Source organism: Arabidopsis thaliana (assembly GCF_000001735.4).
Source record: "Arabidopsis thaliana chromosome 1 sequence".
Classification (NCBI taxonomy): domain Eukaryota; kingdom Viridiplantae; phylum Streptophyta; class Magnoliopsida; order Brassicales; family Brassicaceae; genus Arabidopsis; species Arabidopsis thaliana.
This window is the reverse complement of record NC_003070.9, coordinates 12,455,218-12,482,254: the sequence shown is the minus strand read 5'-3', so window position 1 is coordinate 12,482,254 and position 27,037 is coordinate 12,455,218. Positions and strand designations below refer to the sequence as shown.

The 27,037-nt window shown below is 32.9% G+C and overlaps 4 protein-coding genes and 2 pseudogenes across 8 annotated transcripts; 2 read left to right on the top strand and 4 right to left on the bottom strand.

Annotated features, from left to right (window-relative positions):
• Positions 1-8,280: 8,280 nt before the first annotated feature.
• Positions 8,281-9,387, bottom strand: EPF2 (Putative membrane lipoprotein). The gene is made up of 3 exons (NM_103147.3): positions 9,172-9,387; positions 9,019-9,083; positions 8,281-8,827 (listed from the first exon to the last, which is right to left on the bottom strand). Exons 1-3 carry the CDS (start codon positions 9,263-9,265, stop codon positions 8,624-8,626), a joined length of 363 nt encoding a protein of 120 aa, NP_564442.1. The 5' UTR covers positions 9,266-9,387; the 3' UTR covers positions 8,281-8,623.
• Positions 9,388-11,002: 1,615 nt separating this feature from the next.
• Positions 11,003-11,837, bottom strand: AT1G34240 (annotated as a pseudogene; the record flags this gene model as incomplete). Its single annotated transcript has 1 exon — positions 11,003-11,837.
• A 2,576-nt stretch (positions 11,838-14,413) lies between these two features.
• Positions 14,414-15,293, top strand: AT1G34230 (annotated as a pseudogene; the record flags this gene model as incomplete). The annotated part of the gene is made up of 1 exon: positions 14,414-15,293.
• An 872-nt stretch (positions 15,294-16,165) lies between these two features.
• Positions 16,166-19,406, top strand: AT1G34220 (Regulator of Vps4 activity in the MVB pathway protein). 2 transcript variants are annotated; one of them, NM_202232.2, is made up of 6 exons: positions 16,166-16,393; positions 16,505-16,637; positions 16,710-16,813; positions 17,085-17,256; positions 17,483-17,623; positions 17,894-19,403. In NM_202232.2, the coding sequence occupies exons 1-6, from the start codon at positions 16,344-16,346 to the stop codon at positions 19,151-19,153; spliced, it is 1,860 nt and encodes a 619-aa protein (NP_973961.1). In that variant the 5' UTR covers positions 16,166-16,343; the 3' UTR covers positions 19,154-19,403. The 2 variants fall into 2 exon arrangements, with proteins under 2 accessions (NP_973961.1, NP_174684.2); NM_103145.4 differs by having other exon boundaries at positions 16,255-16,393; positions 17,393-17,623; positions 17,894-19,406.
• SERK2 (somatic embryogenesis receptor-like kinase 2) lies at positions 19,350-23,691 on the bottom strand (the record flags this gene model as incomplete). 2 transcript variants are annotated; one of them, NM_001333091.1, is made up of 12 exons in its annotated part: positions 23,320-23,665; positions 23,081-23,211; positions 22,540-22,672; positions 22,385-22,456; positions 21,990-22,133; positions 21,689-21,760; positions 21,523-21,594; positions 21,175-21,287; positions 20,856-20,987; positions 20,424-20,765; positions 19,894-20,288; positions 19,503-19,817 (listed from the first exon to the last, which is right to left on the bottom strand). In NM_001333091.1, exons 2-12 carry the CDS (start codon positions 23,175-23,177, stop codon positions 19,503-19,505), a joined length of 1,887 nt encoding a protein of 628 aa, NP_001320467.1. In that variant the 5' UTR covers positions 23,178-23,211; positions 23,320-23,665. The 2 variants fall into 2 exon arrangements, with proteins under 2 accessions (NP_174683.1, NP_001320467.1); NM_103144.5 differs by having other exon boundaries at positions 19,350-19,817; positions 23,081-23,691.
• Positions 23,692-24,707: 1,016 nt separating this feature from the next.
• Positions 24,708-26,602, bottom strand: AT1G34200 (Glyceraldehyde-3-phosphate dehydrogenase-like family protein). The gene is made up of 2 exons (NM_103143.4): positions 25,995-26,602; positions 24,708-25,910 (listed from the first exon to the last, which is right to left on the bottom strand). The coding sequence occupies exons 1-2, from the start codon at positions 26,460-26,462 to the stop codon at positions 25,320-25,322; spliced, it is 1,059 nt and encodes a 352-aa protein (NP_564441.1). The 5' UTR covers positions 26,463-26,602; the 3' UTR covers positions 24,708-25,319.
• Positions 26,603-27,037: the final 435 nt, after the last annotated feature.

Here is a 27,037-nt window from a genome sequence, read left to right as displayed (position 1 = left end):
TCTTATATTACCATATTTGATGGATATGTTTTTTTACCTTGTTAACATCTCCTACAAACAAAGACTCTAGTAAAGAGATTCTAAATATAATTCAAAATACCAATTAAAATTTATATTTTTCCGGCATCATCATGTGTGATTTTAATAAATTAGAGACGTTACAAATATATGTTTTATTATTTTGTTGGTAGACCTTAAAATCAAAGATCCCAGTAAAGAAATTCCAAATGAAATGGTAATTTCAAATAAAGTAAATTACATGTTTGTCTGGTAATTTATGCGTGATTTTTATAAATAGTAAGATGTTACAATTCTTGGCGGAGAAAAGAGAGTAAGATGTTACAAATATAGAAATCGTGTATATATATGGTTTTGTTGTATGATCATAGTTGATGCCTTGATGGATAATATGTTTTATTACATTGTTGGCATGTCCTAAAGAAAATAGACTTGGTAAAAATCTGAGTTTGAAGATTCTAAATCTGAGTTTAAAGATTCTAAATTTGAACTTTGTTTTACATCATTTGTGAGTTTTATATATAGTAAAAACGTTACGAATATAGAAAATCAATGTAGATAAATATTTCTATTGTTCCTAATTAAACCAAAATTTAAGATTTTCACATATTGAATTTTTGATTATAAGAGCATCATTTTTTGTGATCAAAAATTTTTCACAACTTTAGACCAGTAGTATTCAATTATTTTTATTGAAGCCTACAATTCATCATCAATAACTAACACAAAGACATTAAAAACCTAAAATTTGTATATTTTTGCAATAAATTTGTTTTCAAAAATTTGGATTAATAAGGAATAGAAGGAGTACAATTTTATTGCATTATCATGGTTAATGGATAGATGTATTATTACTTTTCGCATCCCCTAATGATAAAGGGATGTGAATATTCACCCTATTGATCGAGTTAAAGGTGAATCCTACCAAGAAGATTGTGCGTTCCATACCAACCATGGATCCTGTACTGACAATACTAGAAGGGAGAAAGCTGCGCAATAACGATTATGTCTCTACCATTGATGTCATGTCAAAAATCCATCGACAAGTCAATTATTTTGAGAAGAATGATCTAACCAAAACTCACCAGAATTGGCCTCGATCATAAGTGTTCAAACACTCTTACCCAAAGATATAAACAGACGTGTGAAGCTACCCAATTCCAAATTTACAAATACAATCGTCTTACACTCGAAGATACAGTACCAAACCATGCAAAGAAGCTAACTACTTTGGTGGTTTTCCAAACTATTGAAAGGAGCCACCTAGACAGTACTGCAAACATGAAACTCTTCCTCGCACTACTTCCACTCAAGCATTCAGCCTCGGCTCAAAAAATAATAAAGAAATTCCATAGAAATAAAGTTTTGATCGTGGTTAATCACACTTGGTTCGGATTAAATCCAAAGATGGACAATGAATCTTACCCGCAAATCTTTTTACCCGCTTCAAGAAACCAATCCACCAAACTTGTTCCAGTTATTCTAACTTGATAATATGAAGCCTCTTATTGTTTCATGAGCTTTCAAATCAGTGTTTCATGTTAAATCTTCAGTCCCCGCGGGAAATAGTCTTTGGTTTGTATCTAGCCTTTTATATATCCGGAATCTCATAATCCGAGTGCATTTCCAATTTGCCATCACAACTATCGTACATCCCTTCCATTAAGCTCTTAAGACTTTGAACATGTGTGTAATAAAGTCATAAAATGAAAGATAAGAGGAAAAAAATTCACAACACGTAAAAGAACAAAAAAGTTGTAGTAGTAAGTGTAAGATCTACACACCAAAAATTAAATATTTTGTTTTAATTGACTTTAAACTTTTCAGGAAAGCTAAAGCATGATTTGTTGAACTCTGTGGCTAAACAATTTTTTTGGCTGTAAAAAGTTTTTAAAGTCTTACCAATCATCCTCTATATCACAAAAGTTGGAGTAAAGAGATTCCAAATACTATTTTAAATACCAAGGATTAAACTGGATGTTTGTCGGCATATTATACGTGATTTTTACAAATAGTAAAAGCATTATATATATATATATATATATATATATATGTGTATAAATTATAGTTTCTCTATTCAAATTAAGTGTTATTTTATGATCTTTATTTTTGTCTCAAATTATGTGCCGTATAAATCTGAGAGATAAAATTGTGTAGTGTATTAATAAGAGGTATAATAATAAAAATTAATTATATGTACGAAAATTCTTTAAAGATACTTAAAAACAAAATGGAGATGGCTATAATGCGTAATTCCTTTATTGTTTATGAATTACGACCACGGTCCATGGATGGATATATATAGCTATGATGCAGCTCGAGAACGGGAGAGCGAAGGATCTAACTAAGAGTTGAGGGCTATAAAGGCGACATGCATATTTAAACAAATGCCATAGGACGACAGACACAATGGTGTCTAGATCGACGGGTATATTCGGCAAGTGATGTATGATGTATGATGTATGATGATATATCATAAGAATAACGTAGCATGTAGAATTTTGATAGGTTAGGTGTAATGCTAGGTTCTAGATTATGTGTTATGTTTACCTTTTTTTGTACAAAAGTTTTGTTTTTCATTCAATCATTCAAATTTAATATAAGGTTTAGGAGAATATACATTTCAATGTCGATATAAAAAGTTAAAAACAATAAAAGTAAAAGTATAATAAACCGGTAATAGTTCCGAGATAATCTGAAGATAAGGATTGTAGAACACAATATCACATGTGAGAAAATGGTAAATCGGAGATCACAACCACGAATCCGGGACGTGAAAGATTGGTTATTGTCGCAAGACATAATAACATTGAAAATGATTTTGTAGCCTCGAGACTTGCCGGTACAAAACACACTACATTACAAGGTGGGAAAACGATTAGAAAGATCAAGCAGTTTCTCGGTTTGCATACCGGAGACCAAATACGAAAATTGGTTATAAAAGTTTTCTCCATGAAAGAGAAGAGAGAGACAAATGTTCTCCCCATAACGAAGGAAGGCGGAACGAAGGTTTTCTTTGAGATGATGTGTTACATTTACCTATTCTATGCATAATAGATTATAGTTTGGTTATATGTATTGAATCATGTGGACGTATGCGAACATCTTTGCCGAGTAAACTTCTCCTCTCTTTTCTCTTTTAGTATGTGCATGTTTCTTGTATCGCTAGTAAATATCGTTGGTGAGAGTTAAGGGAGAAAAGGTTTGACAGTGGTGTTAGGCGGCTTAAGACAATTCTAATTTTAACTGTTCTTTAACATAATTCATTAAATCCATTAAAATGTTGACATTTTGCTTGTTTTTTGTTTTTTTCTAATTACATTAGGTTAAATTTATAAGTTTTAACTTCAAAATTTTGTGGTCAGAAAAGTTAGCATACTATAGTAAATTAAAACTGATATAATGGTTACATTTACATTAAATCTTAACATGATCAATAGTTTAATAAATTAACATTTGGTCTATAATTTTCGATATACTGTATGTCTTTTCTTTATTGTCAATTTGTCCACACTGCTAGTTTTGCCGGGAATAGTTTACTAATTAAGCTATTGACACTTGGTCATATTCTTTATTTTCTATATCTATTAATTTTTGTATTATTTTTCAATTAAAGATTAAATCTGGCACTGAAAACAAAAATCTATCATCTCTTTATATATATTACAATCATTCAGTACAATTAATAACAAAATTCAGCAATATTTTATTTTATTAATCAATCATTCAATCGTTGCAATCAAACAGAATTTTTTTTTAATCATTGATTCACTGATTTGTGATTAGTGAAAATACGGTTTGAGAAGAAACGACCATGATCCACTGCGAACGTAACTGGTCCTCTGTGATCTTGCCACGTAGCCTGACTCAGATGGTTCTAATAGATCAATGGTTAAAGTGGGAGAAGAAGAACACGACAACCCCTATATGTCAGTTCGACACTTGTACGTCGTCATTTATAGCCTTGGATTATTGGTCCGTGTCATAGACGAAACTGCAAATCTTTATGTTTTTGTTTTTCTTCAGTACTAGAGTGTACTCTTTTGGTAAACTACGTATAGAAGATAAATAAGTATGTCATACTTTAGTTATAAATACTGAAAAATAAATAAGTATGTCATACTTTAGTTATAAATACTGAAAATTATCCATGACTCAAAACTAGGTAATAATAACTAAAATAACTCTCATTAACGATGGATAATTAGACTAACACAAATTTTGTGTAAAAAAACCAATTGACCCTACATGTCGATATTTAATGTTTTAATGATAAATATAATAACTGCTCTAATAAGTCTGTCATCACAAGGAAAAAAAACTGTCATCACTGTAAATATTATTATAGCAAAAAAATATGAAAAAAAAAACATAATTGATTTTTGAAATTATAGAATTTTTTATATATTTGGGTTGACTATGTATATTTAAGGTATAGTTTTTAGGTGTAAGGTTTAGTGTTTAGGATGTAGAAATTAGTTTTGAATATTAAATTTAGTTTTAGATTTGTGGTATTTTTGAAAAATAAAATTCATTATAGTATTTTTTTGGAAAAACTCATTTTAGTGGTATTTAAAAGAATTTCTAAAAACAATTGACAAAAAAAATTTAAATCTGTCATAATATGATTTTCCAAATAAAAAAACTGTTACAATAGTTAGTATTACTCTATCAAAAAATCACGGAAAAAAAAAATTATAAATCGATCACCATAAGGATTTCAATTATAAATCTGTCGTAACATAAAACATTTTTAAGGCCATTCCAGCAATTTATTTTATTCTTTATTAAACCTGCCATCAAACCACAGATTTATGGTAATAGAAATTTATCTATCACAACTTAAAACAACTCTGTCATAACACAAAATATTATATTTTAGAAAACAAATCTGCCATCAAACGACAGATATTGTGTAAAATTACAAGAATCTGTTATAACATAAAACAAGTCTGTCATAACATTTAAAAAAATTGGTTATCGTTAGACGTCATTCTAGTAATTAATTTTTTGACAACAAATCTGTTACAATGTGACAGATTGTTTTAACAAAATTATAAATCTCCCATCACTTAACGTAAAAAAAACATCTACAAAAAAATAAGTCTGTCAAAATATATGAAAGTCTATGGTTGAATAAACTAAAAATCAGTCAATCAAATTAAATCTGCTATAATTTATAAATCTGTTATCACTATCTTCTAAGAAGTCTGTCAACCAAAAAAGTCTGCCATAAAAAATCTGTCGCAGTTAAAAAAGTCTGCGGAATAAGAATAAATCTGTCATAACTAAACGATAGACTTTTGTAAAATGCTGGAATTTTTTTAAAGGGTATTTTTGTATTTATTTTATTTTTAACACATAAGAAAAAAGTAGTTTAGACAAGAAAATAACCAATTTAACCCCAATATTTTATAAGACATTCTAATAATTAATTTCATTATTTGGGTTAATTTAGTTTTTTTCTCTTATAAATATCGTTTCAAGAACTTTTTATTTTCTTAATGTATTGTTTCAAGAACTTTTTTGAACAAAAAAAGATTAGAAAGTGACGAAAGAACAATACCATTTAAATTATTTAATAGTTTTATTTTACATATATTGTTAAATTTTTTTAGAAGATACATAATTAATTTTTTACTAAAATTCATTAAAATGACATTGTTTTTACATGAAAACTATCTTAAAAATCTTTCAAGCAAAAATTAGAAACTATCTTAAAACAAAAGTTATTTCAAAATCTAAGTGATTGTTGAAACATAATTTTTATATATTATAGATCAGAATATATAAACTACAATCACTTAGATTTTTTAATTATATTGTGTTAGTATAGTGACTCGAGAAATATTTATTTATGTGATATATGGCAATAGCTGAAATTTGTAAAGATGGATCATGGATACATCTATTCTTAGACAATCATGTTTCGTTTGAAACAACATTGTAAATGAACTATGTGTTGTTGAAAACGAGAGTTCGAGTTTGAATTTCTTGGTACAATCCGAAAATGCTGGAAATTCATGTTTCAACTGAAAAAATGGAGGCATATTACCCATCACGCCAATTATATAATTCTTGTCACTCTTATTGACAAAACACTTGTCTTTTCTCGATCATTATTATATATTTCAATCAGTATGTTCTTGTGGTAGAAAACAACTACACATGACCAAAAAAAGAAAAACACTATTACATATTTTCTTTAATACTTTTTAAAATACATTCTCATAATCTAGCATTGGAATGAGGACAGTAAATTAGAACAAAAATTTGAAGTTTTTCTTTACATTTTCTGCATTTTTTAAAAACTTATTGAATTTTCTGCAAAAATAAGTTTGTCTTTGAATTTGTAGAAATTTGAATGAAAATATTAATTATCCTTTTCTAAGAGAACCTTTTGTAAAAAAATTATATATTAGGACTAACATAGCATATCTTGTTACTACATCAAATATTTGGATTCCGCTATTTTTTTAGTCTAAGAGATTGCACTAGTATTTTTTTATTTCTTTTATAAGTAGAATGAGATCTCTAAAAACTAGAAAGTCACTATTTTTTGACGGTTGTGCAAAACAAAAACCTTTAAAGTCGCTAGTTTTTGCAATTTAATCTTCTACCTTCAAAAAAGGTAGAATAATCCTATAAATTCCAAAATAATACTTAATAAACCTTATACGTATATTGTAAATGTTTTCACGATCACATATATTTGATTTTAAAAATTCTAAAAATAGAGTTGAACTAGTCGTCTCAAGATCTTTGATTTGATATATTAAGAACTTGACAATATTAGAAAAAACATTATATTGCATATTATTTTGAATTTATAGAATTTTTAAACATGCATTTTTTTGGGGATCAGGGGTAAATTTGCAAAAATTGGCTACTTTGAAAGGTTTTTTTTTGTACAAAACTTTTTTTTAAAACAAAATTTATTTTTGACTATTTTAATTGAATGTCTACCATTTAAGTAAGTGATGCCGTTCCACAAAGGGGATCGCCACACCAACTCTAGACAAGATTAGGAGAAATGCAACTATGATGCATGATTCATCCTATGTCAACTTAGAGAGATCATATGCAAAATGGAGAGTGATAAGCTTAAGGATTGAAAGTATAGTCTGCATTGGAGAGTGAATGTCAAGCACTAATTCAAGCTATGCAACATTGCTGGATTCTTGAATCTGTTGAATCATTTTACCATTTTTAGTAAGTTACCTGTTATCTACAAAGCCTCGCATTTATTGGTCGGTGAAAAATGAATATGCCTCGAATGATTCTCTAGAGAATAATGGTGCATACATTTTTAATGAATAATTAATCTCTGTATATTACACGTGTATTATTAAGACGACGAGAAATAATTGATTTGATTGTAATTATTAATTGACATCCAATTATTAATTGATTTGATTGTTCAACTCGATAATTAGTTGCGAAGTGTTAGGCTCGATTTCGTTTCCTGCCTTCCAATTTTAGGCAGGTTAATTATCTCAATTTTCATATAATTTTGATGCCAAAAAGAGAAACAAAACATATCTTTCAAAGTTGATTAAAAACAAATCTAACGTTTGCGTAGGATAACACTATTTCAACAGTCCAGATTAAGATGTTTCATGTTGACTTTGTAGCCCATATATCTTGAGCTACTTCAACAGTCATATGTCATTTAACAATCCTGCAAGTTGCATCCCATTATCTTTCTTCCTTCGACTATTGACCATGTCTTCTTGGGATATTTTCAAGCTTTCTTTTTCAAAATGGGAAGACAAAATTAATATAAATAAATTTTTATTTGCCAAAGTCATTGTTTTATTTTCTGATTTAAAATCATTTTTAATTTCATTTTTCATAGTCAAATAACATAGACTAGTCTTCACTTTAAAAAGCGAGACGGAAATAGCTTAAAGTTTAAACACAAAAGTAAAATTTATTACAAATGTTTTTTTCCCCTAAAAACACTTAAAATCTATAGAATATTGTATGCTCATAACATAAATTAGAAATTACGAGAAAATAAACAACTAATAAAAAACAAAACAAAAAAAAAAGTTTTACCAAAAAAAAACAACTAAAAAAATCTTTATTCGTGTACCAAAAAAATGAAGAACAAAACTTTATTCTAACTTCTAAGTTTTTTTTTAAATTAAACCAAAAAAAAAAACGTCTAAGTTTTTGAACAAAAGAAAATGATTTCTTTAACTAATGCAAATCAGATTAATGTAAGAAGATGTAAATTTCAAAACGATCCATAGTAAGAAAAAGTTTATACTTTACACATTGTTACATAAATGATTTTTTTGGTTTAACCGGTTACCGGTATGATGGAGATGGCTTTTAAAAGGAAACAATAAATAATTGGCCAACCGAAGCATTTGACTTTGTGATGTACCGGTTCAAGAATCTGATTCGGTCGTGTCATACAAACTCTCTTTGAAAAGGCCTAATAAAGCCCAATATTAATTATAAGACTTCAAAGTGGGCCAATAGCATTTAATTTAATATCCCAACAAATTGTACAATAGAAAAAAAGTTTCGCCGCCAGCCAAAACTGATATTTTAATCACAGACGTCAAAAAAAAATAAACGGCGGAGATTCAATTCAAGCTCTAGATGGCACGTGATAGTATCTCCCTCTGCACGTGCATCTGTAGATGACGCTACATGATTCGGCGACTGAGCATTCGAAACTAATCATCACACGTTTACACGGCGAACATGCGCCACACGCGTATGAACAATCCGGTAAGCTTGATCCTGTTGGGTACATTTCCATTTCTACCCCTCCGTTTTTGCTTATTTCCTTCTTCACCACATTACAACAAGAAAACAATTAATTGACAATGACTTCTTTTATAAAGAAAAAATTAAAAATTAATTAAAAGAAAAAATCAAATGCAGTTGTTATTATTAAAAAAATATTTTTATATATTAAAATATGGTATTTTTGCACATAAATTAAAATGAGAGAAGTGCACCGTGGGAGACAGGACCTACCTTGTGGTGCGTTTGAGCTTGTTCTATATCGGCGTTTTTCTTTTCTCCGCCATTGACCGTGTTTTCTACATTAAAAAGTATAAAATGTTAATATATGAAAATCATTACCAAGTAAAATATAAACTATAACCAAAAGATATTGATGTGACGGACTTAGTGGCGGCGTGCGAATGGAGTTAACGACCAAAGAACACGCGGCGAAGACTAGGACGAGGCAAAACATATACTTGCGTACAAACTTCGTCATGTTTATAATCTTTTTTTTTAACAAGAAGAAACTTTCTGGTTGAGGCAGAGGTTTTAAAGAGAAGTTTCTAGAAATGATAGGAAGCAAGTACTACGTGTGTTATGTGTTGTGTGTGAAGTATTAAAGGTGGGATAAGTGAGATATGTGTATATATAGTTGAGGAAAAGGTGAGAAAGAATTGGTTATGTGTTTATGATTTATGATAATAAATGATGAAAAGAGGCACACATGTTGAAGGGTCACATGATTCTCGTCGATTTTCTGAGAAAAAATCATTATGATTTATTCTTTTAGTTACCAATGAACATGTTCGCGGGCTATGAATATTTTTGAATATGAGAAACTGTTCACATGTACGTAGCAATAAAGCCTGAGATATGGTTGTGACTTGTGTGCATGTTTTCATGTTCAGTCAGTGGATATATAATATGAAGATCTCATCAATCATATTATAAACCATGGATGAAAATGTTTAACTAGAAGACTATATTTCACTACAAATCATAGTTCAACATAAAACTAAAAAAAAAATTAGTTGAGCATCGATTTATGACCAATACATCATAGTTTATATAAAAAAATATGACCAGTAAATCATATATATATATATTAATATACACAAAGTTCTACCGCTAAAAGACCAAGAAGCCCATCGATCATATTGTACACAAGGATGAACGAATGTATAATTACAAAAGTCGAAGCATTAAATATGTAAGTGTTAGTGGTATCATGAATATAGAGAGAAGTTTTATACGTAAAGATATGGTATATAATATATGGCGTGGGACCAAAAAAGGAGTTACTATAAGGGAATAGTTAATAATTGTAGTCATAAGGTTCACAATGGGAGAGAGAGCAGAGAACTTACAGAAGCAGCCAAAAAGTGTTCAGACATCTTGAAAATAACCTGTCACACAAACGTGAACCTTGCCCTTGGTTTTAATGACCTTTTCCCAAAGCACCAAATAATGAGCTTAGCATATTTTTCAGTTCTTTTTTGTAACGAAGAAATTCCATGTTTTATTGATAGATGATTCCTAGCGTAGGCAGAAATGTTTTCTGGTCACAAAAAGATTCCTAGCGGTTAAACTAGTCCTTTCTTCTTGGTTGATATTTATATAAAATCTGAGCTCCAACAAATATGATGATTAATATGTGTTTTGGTCTAGAAAACATTTTTATGTGTTTCGAAGGTCTAAGAAGAAAGAAATGTTGGTCAAGACTATTTCAGAATTTTTTTCTTATTTTTTGAGTACTTCGTTGATAATTTAAGATATGTCCAACAAAAATGGTAGTCTATAGCAGGCTATCCATATCCATTAACACATTCCAATTTTTAATAATGTCTATTTTGATATTAGATAAATGGAGTTCATGTCCACTAAAACTCATGTCTATTAACGTTCATGTCATTAAAGTTTATGTTCAAATGGGATGTTCAATGGGCATATCAGAACCAAATTTGAACATAATAGTTTTTGGTTCATATTTTAATCAATACATAAGTCAAAAGTCTTATACTTTGAAATATATCTAAAAACAAATTTGAACACAATTCAACAAAGTATCAAATCTAAAAGCAATTAAATGCAAATTTAAACTTCTTATATTTCTCCCTTGCCATCTTTGTCTTCATTAAATAACTCAATATGATCATCTAAGTACAACAAAAAAACATATTTACATTTAAATTCAAATTGATTGAAATATGACAAAAGAAAATATGTCAAATAGCCAATTCCTCGCGCATATCAAAGCTTAAACGTTAGTAGGGAAGGAGACAACTCTGATACTTGTTTAAGACCCGACTTCCTATGCTGAATGAAGACTTTTGAAGCTACAATTTTAGACAACTCCTTGAACCGATTTGCATTATTTCTCCAATATGCAAAATATCCATGCTCTTAAATGCTATCATGTCCAAAACCAGCTCATTCAAATATTTGTCTAATGCTGACTATCCATTAGCCCCAGCCGTTTGAGAAATGAAAGCATAAAACTCTTCCATTGTGAAAGTTAAGAGAACCATCAATACACATAAACCATAAACGATTCAAACCACTACATCAAAACATAGAAAGTTTTTAATAGAGGGTTAAAGATGGAAACTTACACCATATCCTAGAAGAATGTTTTGTCAAACTATGGTTTTTGAAGTTCTAATTGCAATTTCCTTTGGATTCTTTATAAACTTCAAAAAGCTTCTTCAGCTTCTTACGCACATGTTCAATCTTAAATTTACTAATGGAAGCATCAAGTGTATCGAAGCAATATTGTAACATAGAGAACTTCAATCTTGGATCAAACACTGCTGCAATGACAATGATATCACTGTATTCACTCCAATATTTGTCAAACTTCTCTTGCATACCAACAACCATGATACAGAACTTCATCATCAGATTCTTCATGGCTTTTAACCACATTTCAATATGCCATACTTGCATGAAGTATAAATTAGATGTTGGATAAGATGATCTAGAGATCAAATTCGTCATCTCTACAAATGGGTCAAGAACTCATGAATTAACTCAGCTCTTTCCCATTCTTCAATTGGTGGACAACTCTTAATCTAATCTTTGGCTTACTTCACTTGTTCTCTAGACCAAACCTGTGATAGTTAGGATGTTTCTTAGTTCAAAACATGCTTATGTTATCTATTTAATGTATTGTAATATGTCCCTATGATTCTATGAAAAATATTCTACTTGCTGGTGGGTTGTAATTGTGTTGATATTCTACTAAATCAGTAATAGATTATGACCTATGTTACAACACAAGTTGATTTTTTTTTAAGATTCAAATTATATAAGCTTATATTTAAAATAAGTGATGCTATTGAAGTAGAAAAAAATACAAATATATATCTTATCTTGTCAAATATTTGTTTTAGATAGATTATTTAATGTTGTATAGTAATGTATTTTATTAAGTCTTTCATAATATGACCCACATGTTTAATTAATAGGTAAAGAGAAATTAATTTGTTCTTGATTTTTGTTTTTGTAATGGCAATCAAATGTAATAGAAAAAGGAGTAATGTTCTTTCTTGTCGGTAATATTATGTGATAAATCTTTCATAATACGAGAGTAAAAGGATAAAAGTTTGTAGTAATATATAACTATAAGAGGATAAAACTATGTTGGTAAAAGTAAATTAGCAAAATTTGATATTTAATTTGCAATATTTGCACAAAAAATGTTACTTACTTTCTTTTTATACTTATTCGTTTTGAATCAATTATATTGTTACGATTTTTCATAGAGAATGAGATCAAAATAACCAAACACACAAGTTATTCAAATATAAATGTAAAGTTTAAACCCATGTATATTTATATTTGAACTAACTCATGTTTGAGAGGAATATAATAGTACTAGATAAGGCTCGCCTAAATAGACGGTGTAAGATATAAATTTATTCAAATATTTATCGATAATATTTAAATTTTGATTAGTAAATAAGGATCCACACAATATTTCTAATATTTAATTTAGTAATTTTTGTATTAAATAAAATTTCAATCACACACATTCAATTTTAATATACATTTTAACTATCTATTACATCATAATAAACTGAAATTTAGTTCTATACACTCCATCTGATTGATGATATTTGAACTTTAAATAGTAACTCATATACTCTTCGGTATTTAATTTAGTATTTCTTTAAACCAAATTTCAATCTTACACGATTTTGCAATACAATTTAAATATCATAATACAAATACAATTTAATTTGATCGTATAGAATTTAAATACAATTCAATTTTGCAATACAAATACAATTTAATTCTGTATACTCCATCTTATTGTTAGTTTCCTATTTACACATGTTAACATCTGAACGATAGACTTGACACGTGTCACGATCAAGTGAGTTACTAAATTTGAAAACCATACATTACATAGTAAGATACTTGCTATTAATGCAGTTTTGATCCTAGCTAGGTTGAAGTTTACTTTCCTGTTTTTGACTGCATATATGATTTATCAGAAAAAACTTAAATACAGCGACAAACCTTGTTTTCTTGTGCATATTCGTAGTCAGATGTGAAAAGAGAGAGACATGCTGTGACCGGTCCCGATTTCACCATATTAATCATCTTCTATATGTCATTAGTCGCGCACAAACACATATTGGGAAACTTCTCAATAGTTGTACTTGTATGCCTTTTTTACTATGCAACATCACGATCCATCTCTATCTTCTAGGTCCTCCCTTGGAATCTCATTGCTCTACATATATTCATTTTCTAGAGTTGATATCTAATTGGGAAAATCACAATCTTCACACTCCAACTTTAGGGGGAGTATTGAGATATGTATAATTATATTAGAATTAGAAAAATGTTGAATTAAATCACTTAAACTGTATCACAAAACTGAGTGATATTATATTAAATTACTTATTTATAAATGAAGTAAATATTTATCACTTAGCATCAATTATATTAACTAATGTCATAACTAATTAATTTTACTTCAATTAAATAAAACTGATTCAATTTCTATTAGTTTGTATCACTTTTCTAAAAATGATATAAAATATAAGTTTACATTTTTAGACGCCGCCAGTGGATGGAAGGAAGCCAGCCCCCTACTTATCTTCTCTTAGATAGTAGTCAATCAGTCCTATATAATGCCACCTTCTCACTCTGATATTCTGGATCATGCTACAAGATGTATCAGAGCCGAACCTAGATAAGTGTGAAGTCAAGAAGGCTTGCACCATCGGGGGTTACGGTCTTGGTGTGCAACGAGGATGTTGCGATCTGTTAGTGGGGGTGAATTGTAACACTCCGGTTTCATGAATATGGTGGTGCATGAAGAGAGGTTTAAAAGAATTGATTTGACCACCTATGTCACTAAAGTGCACTTATCTTTTCGGTCAGTGGTCCTGAAAGAACTCCACAGTTAAGCGTGTTTGGACTGCAGTAGTTTCAGGATGAGTGACCTTCCAGGAAGTGATTATCGGAACCATGTGAGTGAGGACAAAGCATATGAAAAGATCATGTGGTGACTTGTAGGGTCGGTAACAATTCTTTAAAGCCTCCGGGACGTGGCGCACCAACCATCGGATAGGGGTGGGCCCATGGGCCCGAGTGAAGACATGGGGCCCACTAGTAGGGACGGTCGGAGCGTTACACTACTTGTCAACAATGTGGCATATCTGACGAAACGGTCAACCATTGTCTATTTACATGTCCATTTGCCGTATTAACATAGAGACATTCAAACATATCATTATCCTCTTCACAACTTTTGTTAGAGGATATTCAAGAAATCTTGTCAAATATTTTGAATCTCCATCTTAACACTGGTATTTCAAAAGAAAGTAATTTGTTACCAATTCGGCTTCTTTGACAAATTTGGCGAGAAAGAAATAACCTCGTTTTCAACAAAATCAGAACTAGTCCAACAAAGGTAATTAAAAGCAAAGGCAGATGTTCAAGAATGGTTAGAATTAAATGAGAACACACACTTTTCTCACACACATACTCACCCACCGAAGATGACAACAATGTCTTGGCAACGACCACATTTTGCTTTACATTTTGCATACCTTAAATATAATTTTGATGCTAAGTTTGATGTCAACACTAACCAAGTAAATGGTGGCTGGGTTATCCGTGATCATGAAGGAACTTCTAAAGCATGGGGTTCGTCATTGTTGAAACTCACAACATCACCACTAGAGGCGGAAACACAAGCACTACTATGTTCATTGCGACAAACATGGATTTGAGGTTTCACCAATGTATACTTTGAAAGGGACTGCAAAATCTTAATTGACATCATCAACAATGGATCAGCAGACGCATCTATTACCAGCATCTACGCCTATATCAAGTATTGGTCGGCTAAATTTAAATAAGTTTGTTTCTCTCATGTAAATCGTTGTTGTAACCAAGTAGCTCATAATCTTGCTAAATATGGGAATATTGACACTAGTTTTTATTTTGAGAGCCTAAATCGTCTTCTTTGGATTGTAAACACTTTGTATGATGATCTTTCAAATTAATATAAATTCTTTTGACGAAAAGCATAATAGACAACTATTATATATATAAAAATATTTAGCTTTCATATTAATTAATGAAATTACATAATACTTTTTTAAAAAAATAATTGAAAATCATCAACATTGATTATTTATAATTGATAAAAATACTCAACATCACTTATTATAACTGTTGCAAATATTAACATCATTTTGATAAACTGATGCAATACTAACATCACTTAAAAAGATAGCATCATTTTTTGTAACTGACTCAAATTAACATCAGTTACAACAAGCGATGCAAATATTATGTATAACTGCACCAGTTGTTAACGAAGTAATGTAAATTATTTGCATCAATAATATATAAATCATTTACTTAAGTGATATAAAATTCGTTTATATCAATTATAAGTAATACAAATATTCAAAACAAATGATATAAAATGACTTCTTTTTTGTATTGTACATTCTATTGTGATAAAGTTTATGCCTATCTCGTGATCGAGATTGTGATTTTAGGGATATCCAAAATCAACTAAATAATATCTTTTATTTAGCGGATATGAAAAATAAATTTTATGATCGCTGATCTTGCGATTGGTCGTTGAACCAGCGATAACCAAACAAACAACTTTTGATTGATGTCGTTTCTGTCACCAGCGCCGATGAAAACCATAGTCTAAGGCTAGATATAAAGACTCCAGAGCACATTCAGAAAAGCTTATCCAGTCTACCTACTAATGTATTGGTTTTTATAGCAAATTGTTTTGTGACTTTAGCAGATGTAGAGTCCAATAGCGTAGGCCCATATCTGAGCCCATTTTCCACCGACGTGGTTTAGTTGCTAACTAACTTCACTTGAGATTTGGATTTGACTTATTGGTAAACCAATCAAAACGCATCGTTTCTCTTCCGATTTTGTTTTTTTTTTCTTAAACGAAACATAACCAGAGAAAAAATCCTTCGTTGAGAAGCAATAAAGATCTTTGTAATCTTCTCTGTTCCAAAGCTTCGCGATCGATCTTCAGTGATCATCAAATCGTAACCAGTAAAAAATCGATCATGTCGATGCTCGATTCCTTCTTCAATAAGGGTTTCAAAGCTGCAAAATGGTATTATCCTCTCTGAATTTCATCTCTTATGATTTTGCCAAAATTATCAATCTAGAAACTTTGACGAAGATTCTGATTATCAATCATGTGTTGTGTGGTTTTTATACACAGCAAAACCTTGCTCAAGTTAACGATCCCTAGGATTAAGCTAATCAGGAATAGAAGAGAAGCACAGATTAAACAAATGCGTCGTGAAATTGCAAAGCTTCTCGAGACTGGTCAAGAAGCTACTGCTCGAATTCGGGTTTGTTTTTTAATCCATGGCCTTATTAGTTTAATTTGGAACATTGTTTGACTCTTTGGTTATCTTTACTAGGTTGAGCATATTATAAGGGAAGAGAAGATGATGGCTGCTCAAGAGATCCTTGAGCTCTTCTGTGAACTCATTGCTGTTCGTCTTCCGATTATTGAGGCACAAAGGTTTTAACTTTTTGAAATCTTTGGTCTGCCCATTATTGTTGTTCACTTATTTAGGTTTTCTGTGAGAATTATTTGAATTATTGAGGCATCAAGGTTATAACTTTTTGAAATCTTTGATCTGCCCATTGATGTTGTTCAGTTGTTAGTTCTTAGGATGATAGTTTGGAATTTGTTTGTGTAAACATAAATACTATGTTTATTGTCTGTTTCTGAGTCTTCTGTTCAATCATTGTTGTTGTGCTTCTGAATCCTTGCTTTTGAAATTTTGTAGGGAATGTCCTTTGGATCTAAAAGAAGCGATATCAAGTGTATGTTTTGCTGCGCCGAGGTGCTCTGACTTGACAGAGCTGCAGCAGGTTCAGATACTGTTTGTATCTAAGTATGGAAAGGAATTTGTTGCAGCTGCATCTGAGCTCAAGCCGGATTCTGGTGTCAATCGTAAGGTAATATCAGAGTTCATTGGTGGTATAACTTAAAACAGATTGATGTATGCAACTTATATCAGATTGATGTATGCAGCTGTATTACATGTCCATTTGTAGAACTAGTTTTCACTGGCATTTTTTATTTATCTTGCAGACTGAATCGCTGATATTCATTGCATGGTTCAGTCTAGTAGAAACAAGAGATTTGTTCATGTTTTTGTATTTTTCCAATTCAATTTTACAGTTGGTGGAGTTGCTGTCTGTACGTGCACCTTCTCCAGAAACTAAACTGAAACTTCTCAAGGAAATTGCAGAAGAACATGAACTTGATTGGGACCCTGCTTCTACAGAAACTGATCTCTTCAAATCTCATGAAGATCTCCTTGTCAGTACTCCTGTCTTCGCATTTCTTTATTATCTCTTCTCTGCTTAGTGCTTACATATAATGGGTTTGGTCAGAATATGTTAGGTGCTTTATTTCTGTTTGCATCAAACTGAGTATGTACCGTTGGGTGTGCATAATAATGGACCCCCATGGTTTTTTCTGTGGCATAGATCTTTTTCCCTTCTTGGACCTCTGTGTCCAGATATCCACGGCCTTAAGTTTCATTTGGCCCCAGTCTCTCTATTTTTTTCTAAATTTCTTTATTTTCAGGATGGACCAAAACAATTTGGTGGGGGATCTAAGCTGCCGTTACCAGAGGAACAAAATGAAAAGACAAATTTAACATCTCTTTCAGCGGCAAAGGAGAAATCTGATTCTGACTCAGAGTATGATATATTGGACTTTCCCGAGGTTCCAAATGTCTTGCTGCGACCAACTCCTGGTGCTACCTCTGTAAATGCACCGGATGCAGCGAAATCAGCCAGTTATGAACATACCTCTCACGACTTGCCCTTTGATTCAGAGAATGCAGGAGTCGAAAAAACGGCTTCCAAAAGAGATGAACATCCTGCAAAAGCAAGCAAAACTGTCGTGGAAGGCCAACAATCTTCACCCATTCTGATGGAATCTTTCGAAAAGAAGAATTACTCTCCGCCATCCATTGATGCAGTAGGGCCCATCCCTACAAAAGAGAGTGGTGCTTCCAGAGATACTCCAAGGAAAATATCCGATGGAGACTTGCAGGATGTCTTAATGGCTGCTCAAGCTGCTGCTGACTCAGCAGAACGTGCAGCATCAGCTGCCCGCTCAGCTGCAAGCCTGGCACAACTCAGAATCAACGAGCTTACCAGGAAGACTTCTGATCAGTATCCAGAAAGTCCGTCTGAGAACCCTTTCCATGCTCCCTCAATGGGAAACCTTCAATTTGATCATCAGAATTCTTCGGCCAGCAGTAGCGGAGATCTTACAGAGCTCCAGAGAGCAGAAACTTCGTCACTTTTCAACTCTGAGCAGAACAACCAACAGCCACAGACACACTCTTCAATGGAAAAACCGCAGTTTGATCGTCAGAACTCATCATTCAGTAGCTATGGCGATCTTACCCCACAGAGATTCCATTCAATGGAAAAACCACAGTTTGATCATCAGAACTCATCAGGCAGCAACTATGACGATCTTACACCACAGAGATTCTCGTCATTGGAGAAACCGCAGTTTGATCATCAGAACTCATCAGGCAGCAACTATGACGATCTTACACCACATAGATTCCCGTCAATGGAGAAACCGCAGTTTGATCATCAGAACTCATCAGTCAGCAGCTATGGCGATCTGCCAGAGCTCCAAAGGCCAGAGACTTCACCACTTGACAGACTCAGCCCTGACCAGGACCATCAGCAAATGAGACTGCCTTCAATGGAAGATGATCCCTATTACTCATACCCTAATCTCTTCACATCGCAGAAGCATGATCCCTCATCTGGCTCTCATTCGTTCTCAGACAATACAAGACCCGCCCATGATTCGTGATTCTTACCTGCATATGTTATAATGCAAGCTTGGTGTTTTTCAGTGTGTTTCACTTGTGCTGTTCCTTCTCTTGCGGAACAAAGAGCTCAAAATGTTTTTTGGAATAGCCTTTTCTTCCTCTTTATCCAGTGGAAGACATATGTAATGTATAGAACTTGGTGTTTGTGATTATGTTTAATTTAAAGGCCTTGGTTTTCACAAGAAATGAATGAAGAATGCTGATAGATGGAATAAGATTTGATTAGAGACTACATTATTTTTCTACCAAAGAAATAAAGAATACAGAGAAGTGATTCTCTTAATATTTCTCTGTTCTTTCTCTTTTCTGTTAGGCAAATTACAATGTCGTTTATCTTGGACCAGACAACTCCATAGCATGAAGATTATCAGTCGAATCAAGGATCCAGTCAGAGGTGGGGTGAGAAGAGAGCTCCACTTCTTGCCTGAGAACTTCCACTTTCTGCCACTCGTCCCATTTCTCCGCTAAACCGTCACCTTCAAGCATTCGAACAACCTCAGACATCTTAGGTCGTTCCATAGGTGAGCTCTGTGTGCAGAGAAGAGCCACTTGTATGAGCTGTTCTACTTCTGCTTCTGTGTAATTGCTTTGCAGGTCAGGATCCACAAGCATCTCCAGCTTCTTCTCCTTCAAAAGCCCTTTCACCTGAGAAGACCAAATGAACAGATAAATCAGCTTTTTGAGAGATAGCCAGATATGTGCTAAAAGATCTGTGTTATACCCAATCTAGGAGCATAACGTCATCGTCATTCGCCAGTCTTGCAAGATCAAAAGCTCTCTGACCTGTAATCAGTTCCAAAAGCATGATCCCGTAGCCAAAAACATCAGTTTTCTCTGAAGATTTTCCAGTTGAGAGATACTCAGGAGCAATGTGTCCAATAGTCCCACGCACAGCCGTTGTGACATGAGTATCTTTATAGTCCATAAGTCTAGCTAACCCGAAATCACCTACCACCGCCTCAAATTCCTCGTCCAACAGAATATTAGCAGCTTTCACATCACGGTGAATAATTTTGGGGTCGCAATGATCATGAAGATAAGACAAACCCCTCGCTGATCCTAGCGCGATTTGCTGTCTTATTGACCAGGCTAGAGGCAACTGTGATGGTGGACGTTCTGTAATCATTTCAAGAAAGCTCACTCAATTGTATTGGAAAGTTTTAAAAATGGATAAGATCAAAAACAACACTTATACATCATTGTGGGAGTCTTTCTACTTTATGATACAAACAGTTAAAATTCCAAGGTTACCTCTCAAACAGGAAGCGACACTTCCATTAGCCATGTAAGGATAAACAAGCAATCTCTCGGTAGGGGTCATACAGAAACCGCGTAGCCTGAGGAGATTTCTGTGAACGGCCATGCTTATCATCTCCACTTCTGTCTGAAACTGGAGCTCGCCACCTGGGGTTCGCTCTTCTTTAAGCCGTTTGACTGCAACAAGTGTTCCATCAGCAAGACGGCCTTTGTAGACTTTTCCGAACCCACCTCGGCCCAAAATGTTCTTGTTGCTGAAGCTATCAGTTGCTACTTGAAGTTCCCGTAGAGAGAACCGCTTAAGCTGCCCCAAGTGAACCTCAGGGTCCTCTTCGGCTGCATCACAGAACTGAAAAATTAAGTACTAAATACTAATCCAATTCTGAAATGAAACAAAGCTTGGATATTGCAGACTCAGTGACTTACCAGGAACATCAAAGAAGAATTCTTGAGGTTTTCTTCTACGCCACCAAGCAAAAGCTAAAGCAGGGGCAGCAAATAGTAAAGCAGCACCAGCAGCAACTCCTCCCGCAATGGCTCCAGTAGCACTATACCCACCTTAAATTTTATTTTTACCAAAATAGTTAACTACCAGTGAAGTTGATCACAAGCTTCTTAAACTGTGAGATAGACTTTTTTCCAGTCAAAATCCAGTAAAAAACTCTATAACAACCATCCAATATGTTTTTCCAAGCATGAGTGAAGGTAAAAGATCTAAATTTTACTGTCTGCTTCATTTCATTACCTGGTGTAGGAACTATGGGAGGTGGTATAAAAGGTGGTGGAGGAGAAAACGGGGGAGATCCAGGACAAGGACGGCTAGTAACTGGGCCGCATAGATCCAAGTTGTTAGCAAAACTGTGCAGAAGAACAATGGTCAACTGCTGATAATTTCCATATCCACCAATTAAAGTAATAGAATTTGGAAAATGTAGTATGTCTATTGAGTAAATTTACTTAAGAGTTAAGATGATCAAAAGAAACTTAGGTTCAGACTTTAAATTTTATTGCCACTTGTGCTTAATCTTAACTTATAGCCTCAGTTCCCATAATGCGAGTAACTAATGTTTGCATAGTATGGATTCAATCAAACCTGATGGGAGTGAAGAGCGAGAAGGAACCATTATCAGGAACAGATCCGGATAATCGGTTGTTCGACAGATCCCTGCAGTTTGCAAGATAATAAGGAAAACTCAGGTGATCCATTAAGAGTGAGAAGTTCAGAAGAGCAGAAAGTAAAATTGAAAAGTAATACTCACAAAACTTGAAGGGTCATGATATTAGTCAATGACATGGGAATTGGTCCGGTGAGACTGTTATTGTTGAGCCGACTATCCTTGCAACAAAAACTCAGACCACATTACCATCTTCCCATACCAGAGTTCAATCAAACAAGTTTATTCAGTGTTTTGAAAGACAAAGCCAATTTCTTTTACTTCTATTCAAATGTCCAACAAGTAATAACATTTAGCCAAAAGAGAATTTAATCCTCAGTAAATTTCTAATATAGCAAAACATTTAGCCAGTGCATGATGAGAAGAGCAGACTAAGTGTTCTTACAGAAAGCGAAGCTTGAATAGCTTTCCTAGAGAATCTGGAATTGGACCAGTGAAGCTGTTCAAGTAAAGATCCAAGCTCACTAAGTTTGTCAGATTCCCAAGATCGCTTGGAACCGGCCCGGTTATGTTATTACTATAAAGCTCCCTGCCATTAAGAGTATCACACCCTCAGAAGAAAATTAACAATGTACAATGACAAATGGGTATTGAATAAGTCCTAATAAAATGAAAAAACAAGATTCAGTGTAATCGCCATATTCGCCTATATCATGTATGAGAAACTACAAGTCTCTAGAAATAAAGTAGTTATGCTACACATAGTCAATGCCATCAACTTTTCGTTTATCTACAGAGTAACGATTCATCTTCCATTTAGATATCAAAGCAAAAACTTACAAGTACTGCAAGTTCTTGAGCTGACCTAGCTGAGGAACCAACTGACCAGACAAGTCTGCATTCCCAAGATCGCTGAAGAAGCAACAACAAACAGAGATTAAATAAGCTAAACAAAGAACATTGGTCAGGTCAGGTATAAGCAGAGAGACACTCACACTCTTATAACACTGTTCTCGTTGTTACACGTTACGTGAAACCAAGTACACGGATTAACAAGCGTAGGATCCCAGCTTTGCAAGACATTATTTGGATCAACTAGATTAGCTCTCAAACTGTGCAGTGCATCACCTGTTAATATACCAAACAAAAGCCTAAGCCTTTCGCAAAGAGGAAATACTTACCAAACAAATCAAACATGAAACAACCAAACAGTTTGCATTGAATACTTCTTCAGTTCCTCATTCTTAATGTGTTTGCTAGTGACATAAATACAGTTTCTTTTACATGTCGTTATCAGAGAAATAGCATTGAATCAAACAGTAAATCAATTGTGATTTTTCTAAAGGAGCCTAACCATAGATTATGAACAAAATTCTCTATAGAAATTGAAGCTTTCAAACAGAATCAGATTCTTAAAAAGTCCTTTTTGAAGAACAGAGACAGTGCCAGATGGAAATTTCAATTCTCATGTACCAACTAAAACAGGCAAAAGTAGTCACATAAATAATAAAGAAAGATAAGAGAAGAGTAACAAACCTTCCATGTTAGAAGAGGCAAGCCATAACGAATTAAACAGAAGAAGCAGTGAGATTAAGCAGACAAAACCAAAAGCTTCAAACTTTTTTCTCCCCATTTACCAAAAAAAAGCAAATTTCTCCTCCCAGATCCTCCAAGAGGGTAAAAAAAAAAAAACTTGAGAAATCAAACACAAACCATGATCTCTCCAAAGTTGAGAGCTTTGAGATAGAGATAGAGAAAGAGAGAGAGAAGTTTACACTTGATGATGATTTTACTCTCATTAATGACAACCGAGAAAAATGCCAAAGGGGAAACACAAGTGGTAACAGCTACAAACAGAGAAGTGAAAAAGGTGTGAGATTTTTCAAAACTTTGCGTTGCTTTTTCAGAGCAAAAAAGGTTTTTGGGACTTTCTTTCTCATTCTTAATGAATGAGTTTTTGTGTTCTGTGGTTATCTTTCAACAGCCGTCTCTCTCTCTCTCTCTCTAAAAGCCTACTCTACTCACTAGTCACTACAAAAGTGATGGGCTCAAGTTTAGTCTCTCTCTCTCTTAAATTCTTAATGGAGCGTGATTGGTACCAGTGGAGAGAGAGAGGAAGAGAGAAACAACAAAACGCTACCTTTGAAATCTTAAGTACAATCACATTTTTTTTGTTTTAAATCTTTTCTTTCTTTGTCAACTTGTAAATTATTATCACAATTCACAACTTATGGAAAAGAGAAAATTAGATACACAACTTTTGTTTACAAAAAAGGAATAGAAACTTTATTTACAATTTCTTGGCAAAACTCCATGTTTATAGACAAAAAAGTAATTTTTGTTTATTTGTTTTGGTAGCTCATTATTTAATTTAATTTGCTTCTTTTAATTTTTAATCGAATAACTTACAAAAAAAATTCATACTGTGTTATTGTTCTTTACGGATATATATTATAACTAGATTTTAACCCGCAGTATACTGCGGAGACAAATTATTTTTTAAAATTAATATATATAAAAGTTTGCAAATTATATCTATCTATAAAACATTTTTATTTTATAGTTTACAATTGTTATTAAGTAAAGTTCTTCCAAACCCGTCTTGCCAAACCCGTTCCGTAAAAAAACCTGTAGTACACCGCTAATTTAAATAAATATTTTACGGGATTGCAATTGTATTTTAGTTTGTCAAACAAATTTTTGTTTTAAATAGTTGCCGAAATCTAGTTCAAATTTTGGAGAAATAAGATTTAGTGAATTGTAAAAAATGTATTTAGGTGCGTTTTGCTCATTTTAAGGGATTGCAATTGTATTTTAGTTTGTCAAACATTTTTTGTTTTAAATAGTTGCCAAAATCTAGTTTAAATTTTGGAGAAATCTGCGTGATATATAGGATTGAAATATATTTCGAATGTTTTTCGTTTGTTAATCAATTTATTACCAAAAAAAAAAACCCAATAATTAAAAGCCAATGGCAACCAATGTAAATAAGTATACATAAATGGCTGCAAAAATGTATATGTAGATAAGTTTTCAAAATTGTTAACTCACGTGAACACAACACATACCAATATTTGTCGAACAAATATTGACATGTGTGTTTTTTCTTCTTTAAAAATTCAAAAAACTAAAAAAAAACATAGTTACAAATACTAATTTATAATTCTACATCAAAATAATTTGAACTTTTATTTTTGGTCAATTATGTACTCATTCTCTGGATTCTTGTAAATAAACGTATAATCTAAACTTCTGAATCATAAACCATAGGAAAAAGGAAAACAAAAACAAAATTAATCCAAGGTGGCTGCTATATAAGAAAGGTGCAGAGATTGTGAATTCAACAAAACAGTAGCTAGTATTGTCGATGAACTTATATTGTCTTATGAGCAGAGATTTTTGTTTGGACACCTGAAGATGTCACATCGGAGAAAGAAGTCACATAATGCCAAAGTTTACCAGCCATAGTCACTACCTCTGCTATTAAAGCTGGAGGTATAGATTTACAAGCAAACCCCGGTGCCACATTAAACACAGCAAAACTCGTGAGTGACACTGCACCAAGTCTTTGAAGCTCTATGCAGTATATATCCCTAGAATTTCTTGGTGATGGATGAAATGTATTGATGAAATGCTTGCAGCCATGCGCCAAGGAGATCTTTAATTGACCTCTCCACCAACGGACGCCGAGAAGATATCATACATAAACCCCTAATTACTACATCTACTAAAAGCATCGACACAAACAAATCTGATCTAACTTCTGAGCTCTTTCTCACCGGCCGGAGAGAAACACCGGTTCAAGGTTATTATCAATCGACTCTTTCACAGCATCAACAAGCAACTGCGTATTCCGGCTAAACCTCATCCAAAACCCATCCGGTTTAGCTCCTCTGTTTTTGATTTCTCCAACCAACCGAGCAAATTCCATAACCATACACGCCTCTTGTGAAAGCTCAGTCATTACTTTATGTTCACTAACACAACCTCCACCACTTGTAGTAAACACAGCCTCGGTTTCCATATACGGTATAACAAAATCATGAACACGAAGACTACCTTTCGTACCGATCGCAGTTATCTCCATCGTCAAATTCGCCAAGAAAGAACAGTAAATCGTTGCATTGACCCCATCTTCCCAATCAAACAACGCACCACAAGAAAGAACAATCCCCGCATCGTTTAAAACAGAACCGGACAAAGCAGTAACGGTCTTCGGAAGTTTAAAGTTGTTAACAAGAAGAATCGCTTGGATCGTATACCATCCAGCATCACCGAGAGCTCCAAGTCCATCAAGACCAGGCTTTACACGAATATCATGTTTTAAGAAATCATCACTCGCAGCAAATGAGAAACAACTATACACCTGCATAAGCATAAGACCATCGTTCTATACTCAAAATTTCAATAAACATGATTAAGTTACTAATTTAAGTACTTAAACACTTACAGATTTAATCTGACCAAAACTCTCTAAATCATTCACAAATTCTTTAATCTTATCCGTTCTAGGGCTATGCATCCACTGAGTTCCATCCATAAATTGAACACCATTAACCTCACAAGCTTCAACGATCTGATCAAACTCAGCTACGTTTAAAGCAACAGGCTTATCAAGGAGTATATGTTTACCCTTAATAGCGGCGAGTGTAGCCCACTCGACGTGGAGGCGAGTGGGGATAGGGAAATAGACGGCGTCGACGTCGGGATCTTCTAGAAGTGACTCGTAGGAGCTGTGGAGTTTTGTATTCGGAGGGAAATTGTTGGATTTAGCAAATGATTTTGCTTCTTCGATGGAGCTTGTGGTGGCTATGGCGGATATAGTAGCGTTTGGAGAGAGATTTATAGCTCGAGAGAGTTTGCGGACTTTGTTTGTGCAGCTTAAGAGTCCGATTCGGATCTGGTTATCACCGGACATTAGCTCGATTTTTTCGACGGTAACAGAAAGGAGAGAGTAAAGAAGAAGAAGACTTGGTCACTTAATTTCCTCTTTAGTGTTTTCAATTTTTAGTAAATTTTAAGATGTTGATATTAAGCCTTCTGTTTTGGGAATAATTTGTATAGTTAATTGTTGAAATATGTTTGTTACTAAATCTGCCATTATTGACCACATTTAGTGTTCTTGGAATTTTCAAAGAGAGCGCAATAACAAGTTGTTTCAATTTATATTAATGTAAAAAAGAAGAAAAAACAGATTTTTTTCCTTACTTATATAAAATAGAAAACAATCAGATCCGTAACAAACACCTAATAATTCATTTTTTTAACTCGCTAAACATTATCCGATGCTAAAAATTTCACATAATTTAATTTTAGGGGTCGACACCAACGGAATATTCAAAATTGTAATATTATTTGTTATCCGATTTGTTTTATCCGAATAATTAGTGTTCTGATTTATATTTGTTTCGAAAGTAACCGAATTTTTGGATATTCTTTAAAATCTGAACTATTTGTCAAATATTCAATTTGTTATGTATATATTAAAAAATA

What these genes read in the sequence shown, in the direction of transcription:
- EPF2 (NM_103147.3), bottom strand. Translation starts at nt 9,265, where the DNA reads ATGACGAAGTTTGTACGCAAGTATATGTTTTGCCTCGTCCTAGTCTTC. An exon ending in CATTCGCACGCCGCCACTAA is followed by an intron (nt 9,084 to 9,171) that starts GTCCGTCACATC and finishes TTTTTAATGTAG; the next exon opens with AAAACACGGTCAATGGCGGA. An exon ending in AAGCTCAAACGCACCACAAG is followed by an intron (nt 8,828 to 9,018) that starts GTAGGTCCTGTC and finishes AATGTGGTGAAG; the next exon opens with AAGGAAATAAGCAAAAACGG.
- AT1G34220 (NM_103145.4), top strand. Translation starts at nt 16,344, where the DNA reads ATGTCGATGCTCGATTCCTTCTTCAATAAGGGTTTCAAAGCTGCAAAA. An exon ending in ATTCTGGTGTCAATCGTAAG is followed by an intron (nt 17,257 to 17,392) that starts GTAATATCAGAG and finishes TTTATCTTGCAG; the next exon opens with ACTGAATCGCTGATATTCAT. An exon ending in AATCTCATGAAGATCTCCTT is followed by an intron (nt 17,624 to 17,893) that starts GTCAGTACTCCT and finishes CTTTATTTTCAG; the next exon opens with GATGGACCAAAACAATTTGG.
- AT1G34200 (NM_103143.4), bottom strand. Translation starts at nt 26,462, where the DNA reads ATGTCCGGTGATAACCAGATCCGAATCGGACTCTTAAGCTGCACAAAC. An exon ending in GTTTTGGTCAGATTAAATCT is followed by an intron (nt 25,911 to 25,994) that starts GTAAGTGTTTAA and finishes ATGCTTATGCAG; the next exon opens with GTGTATAGTTGTTTCTCATT.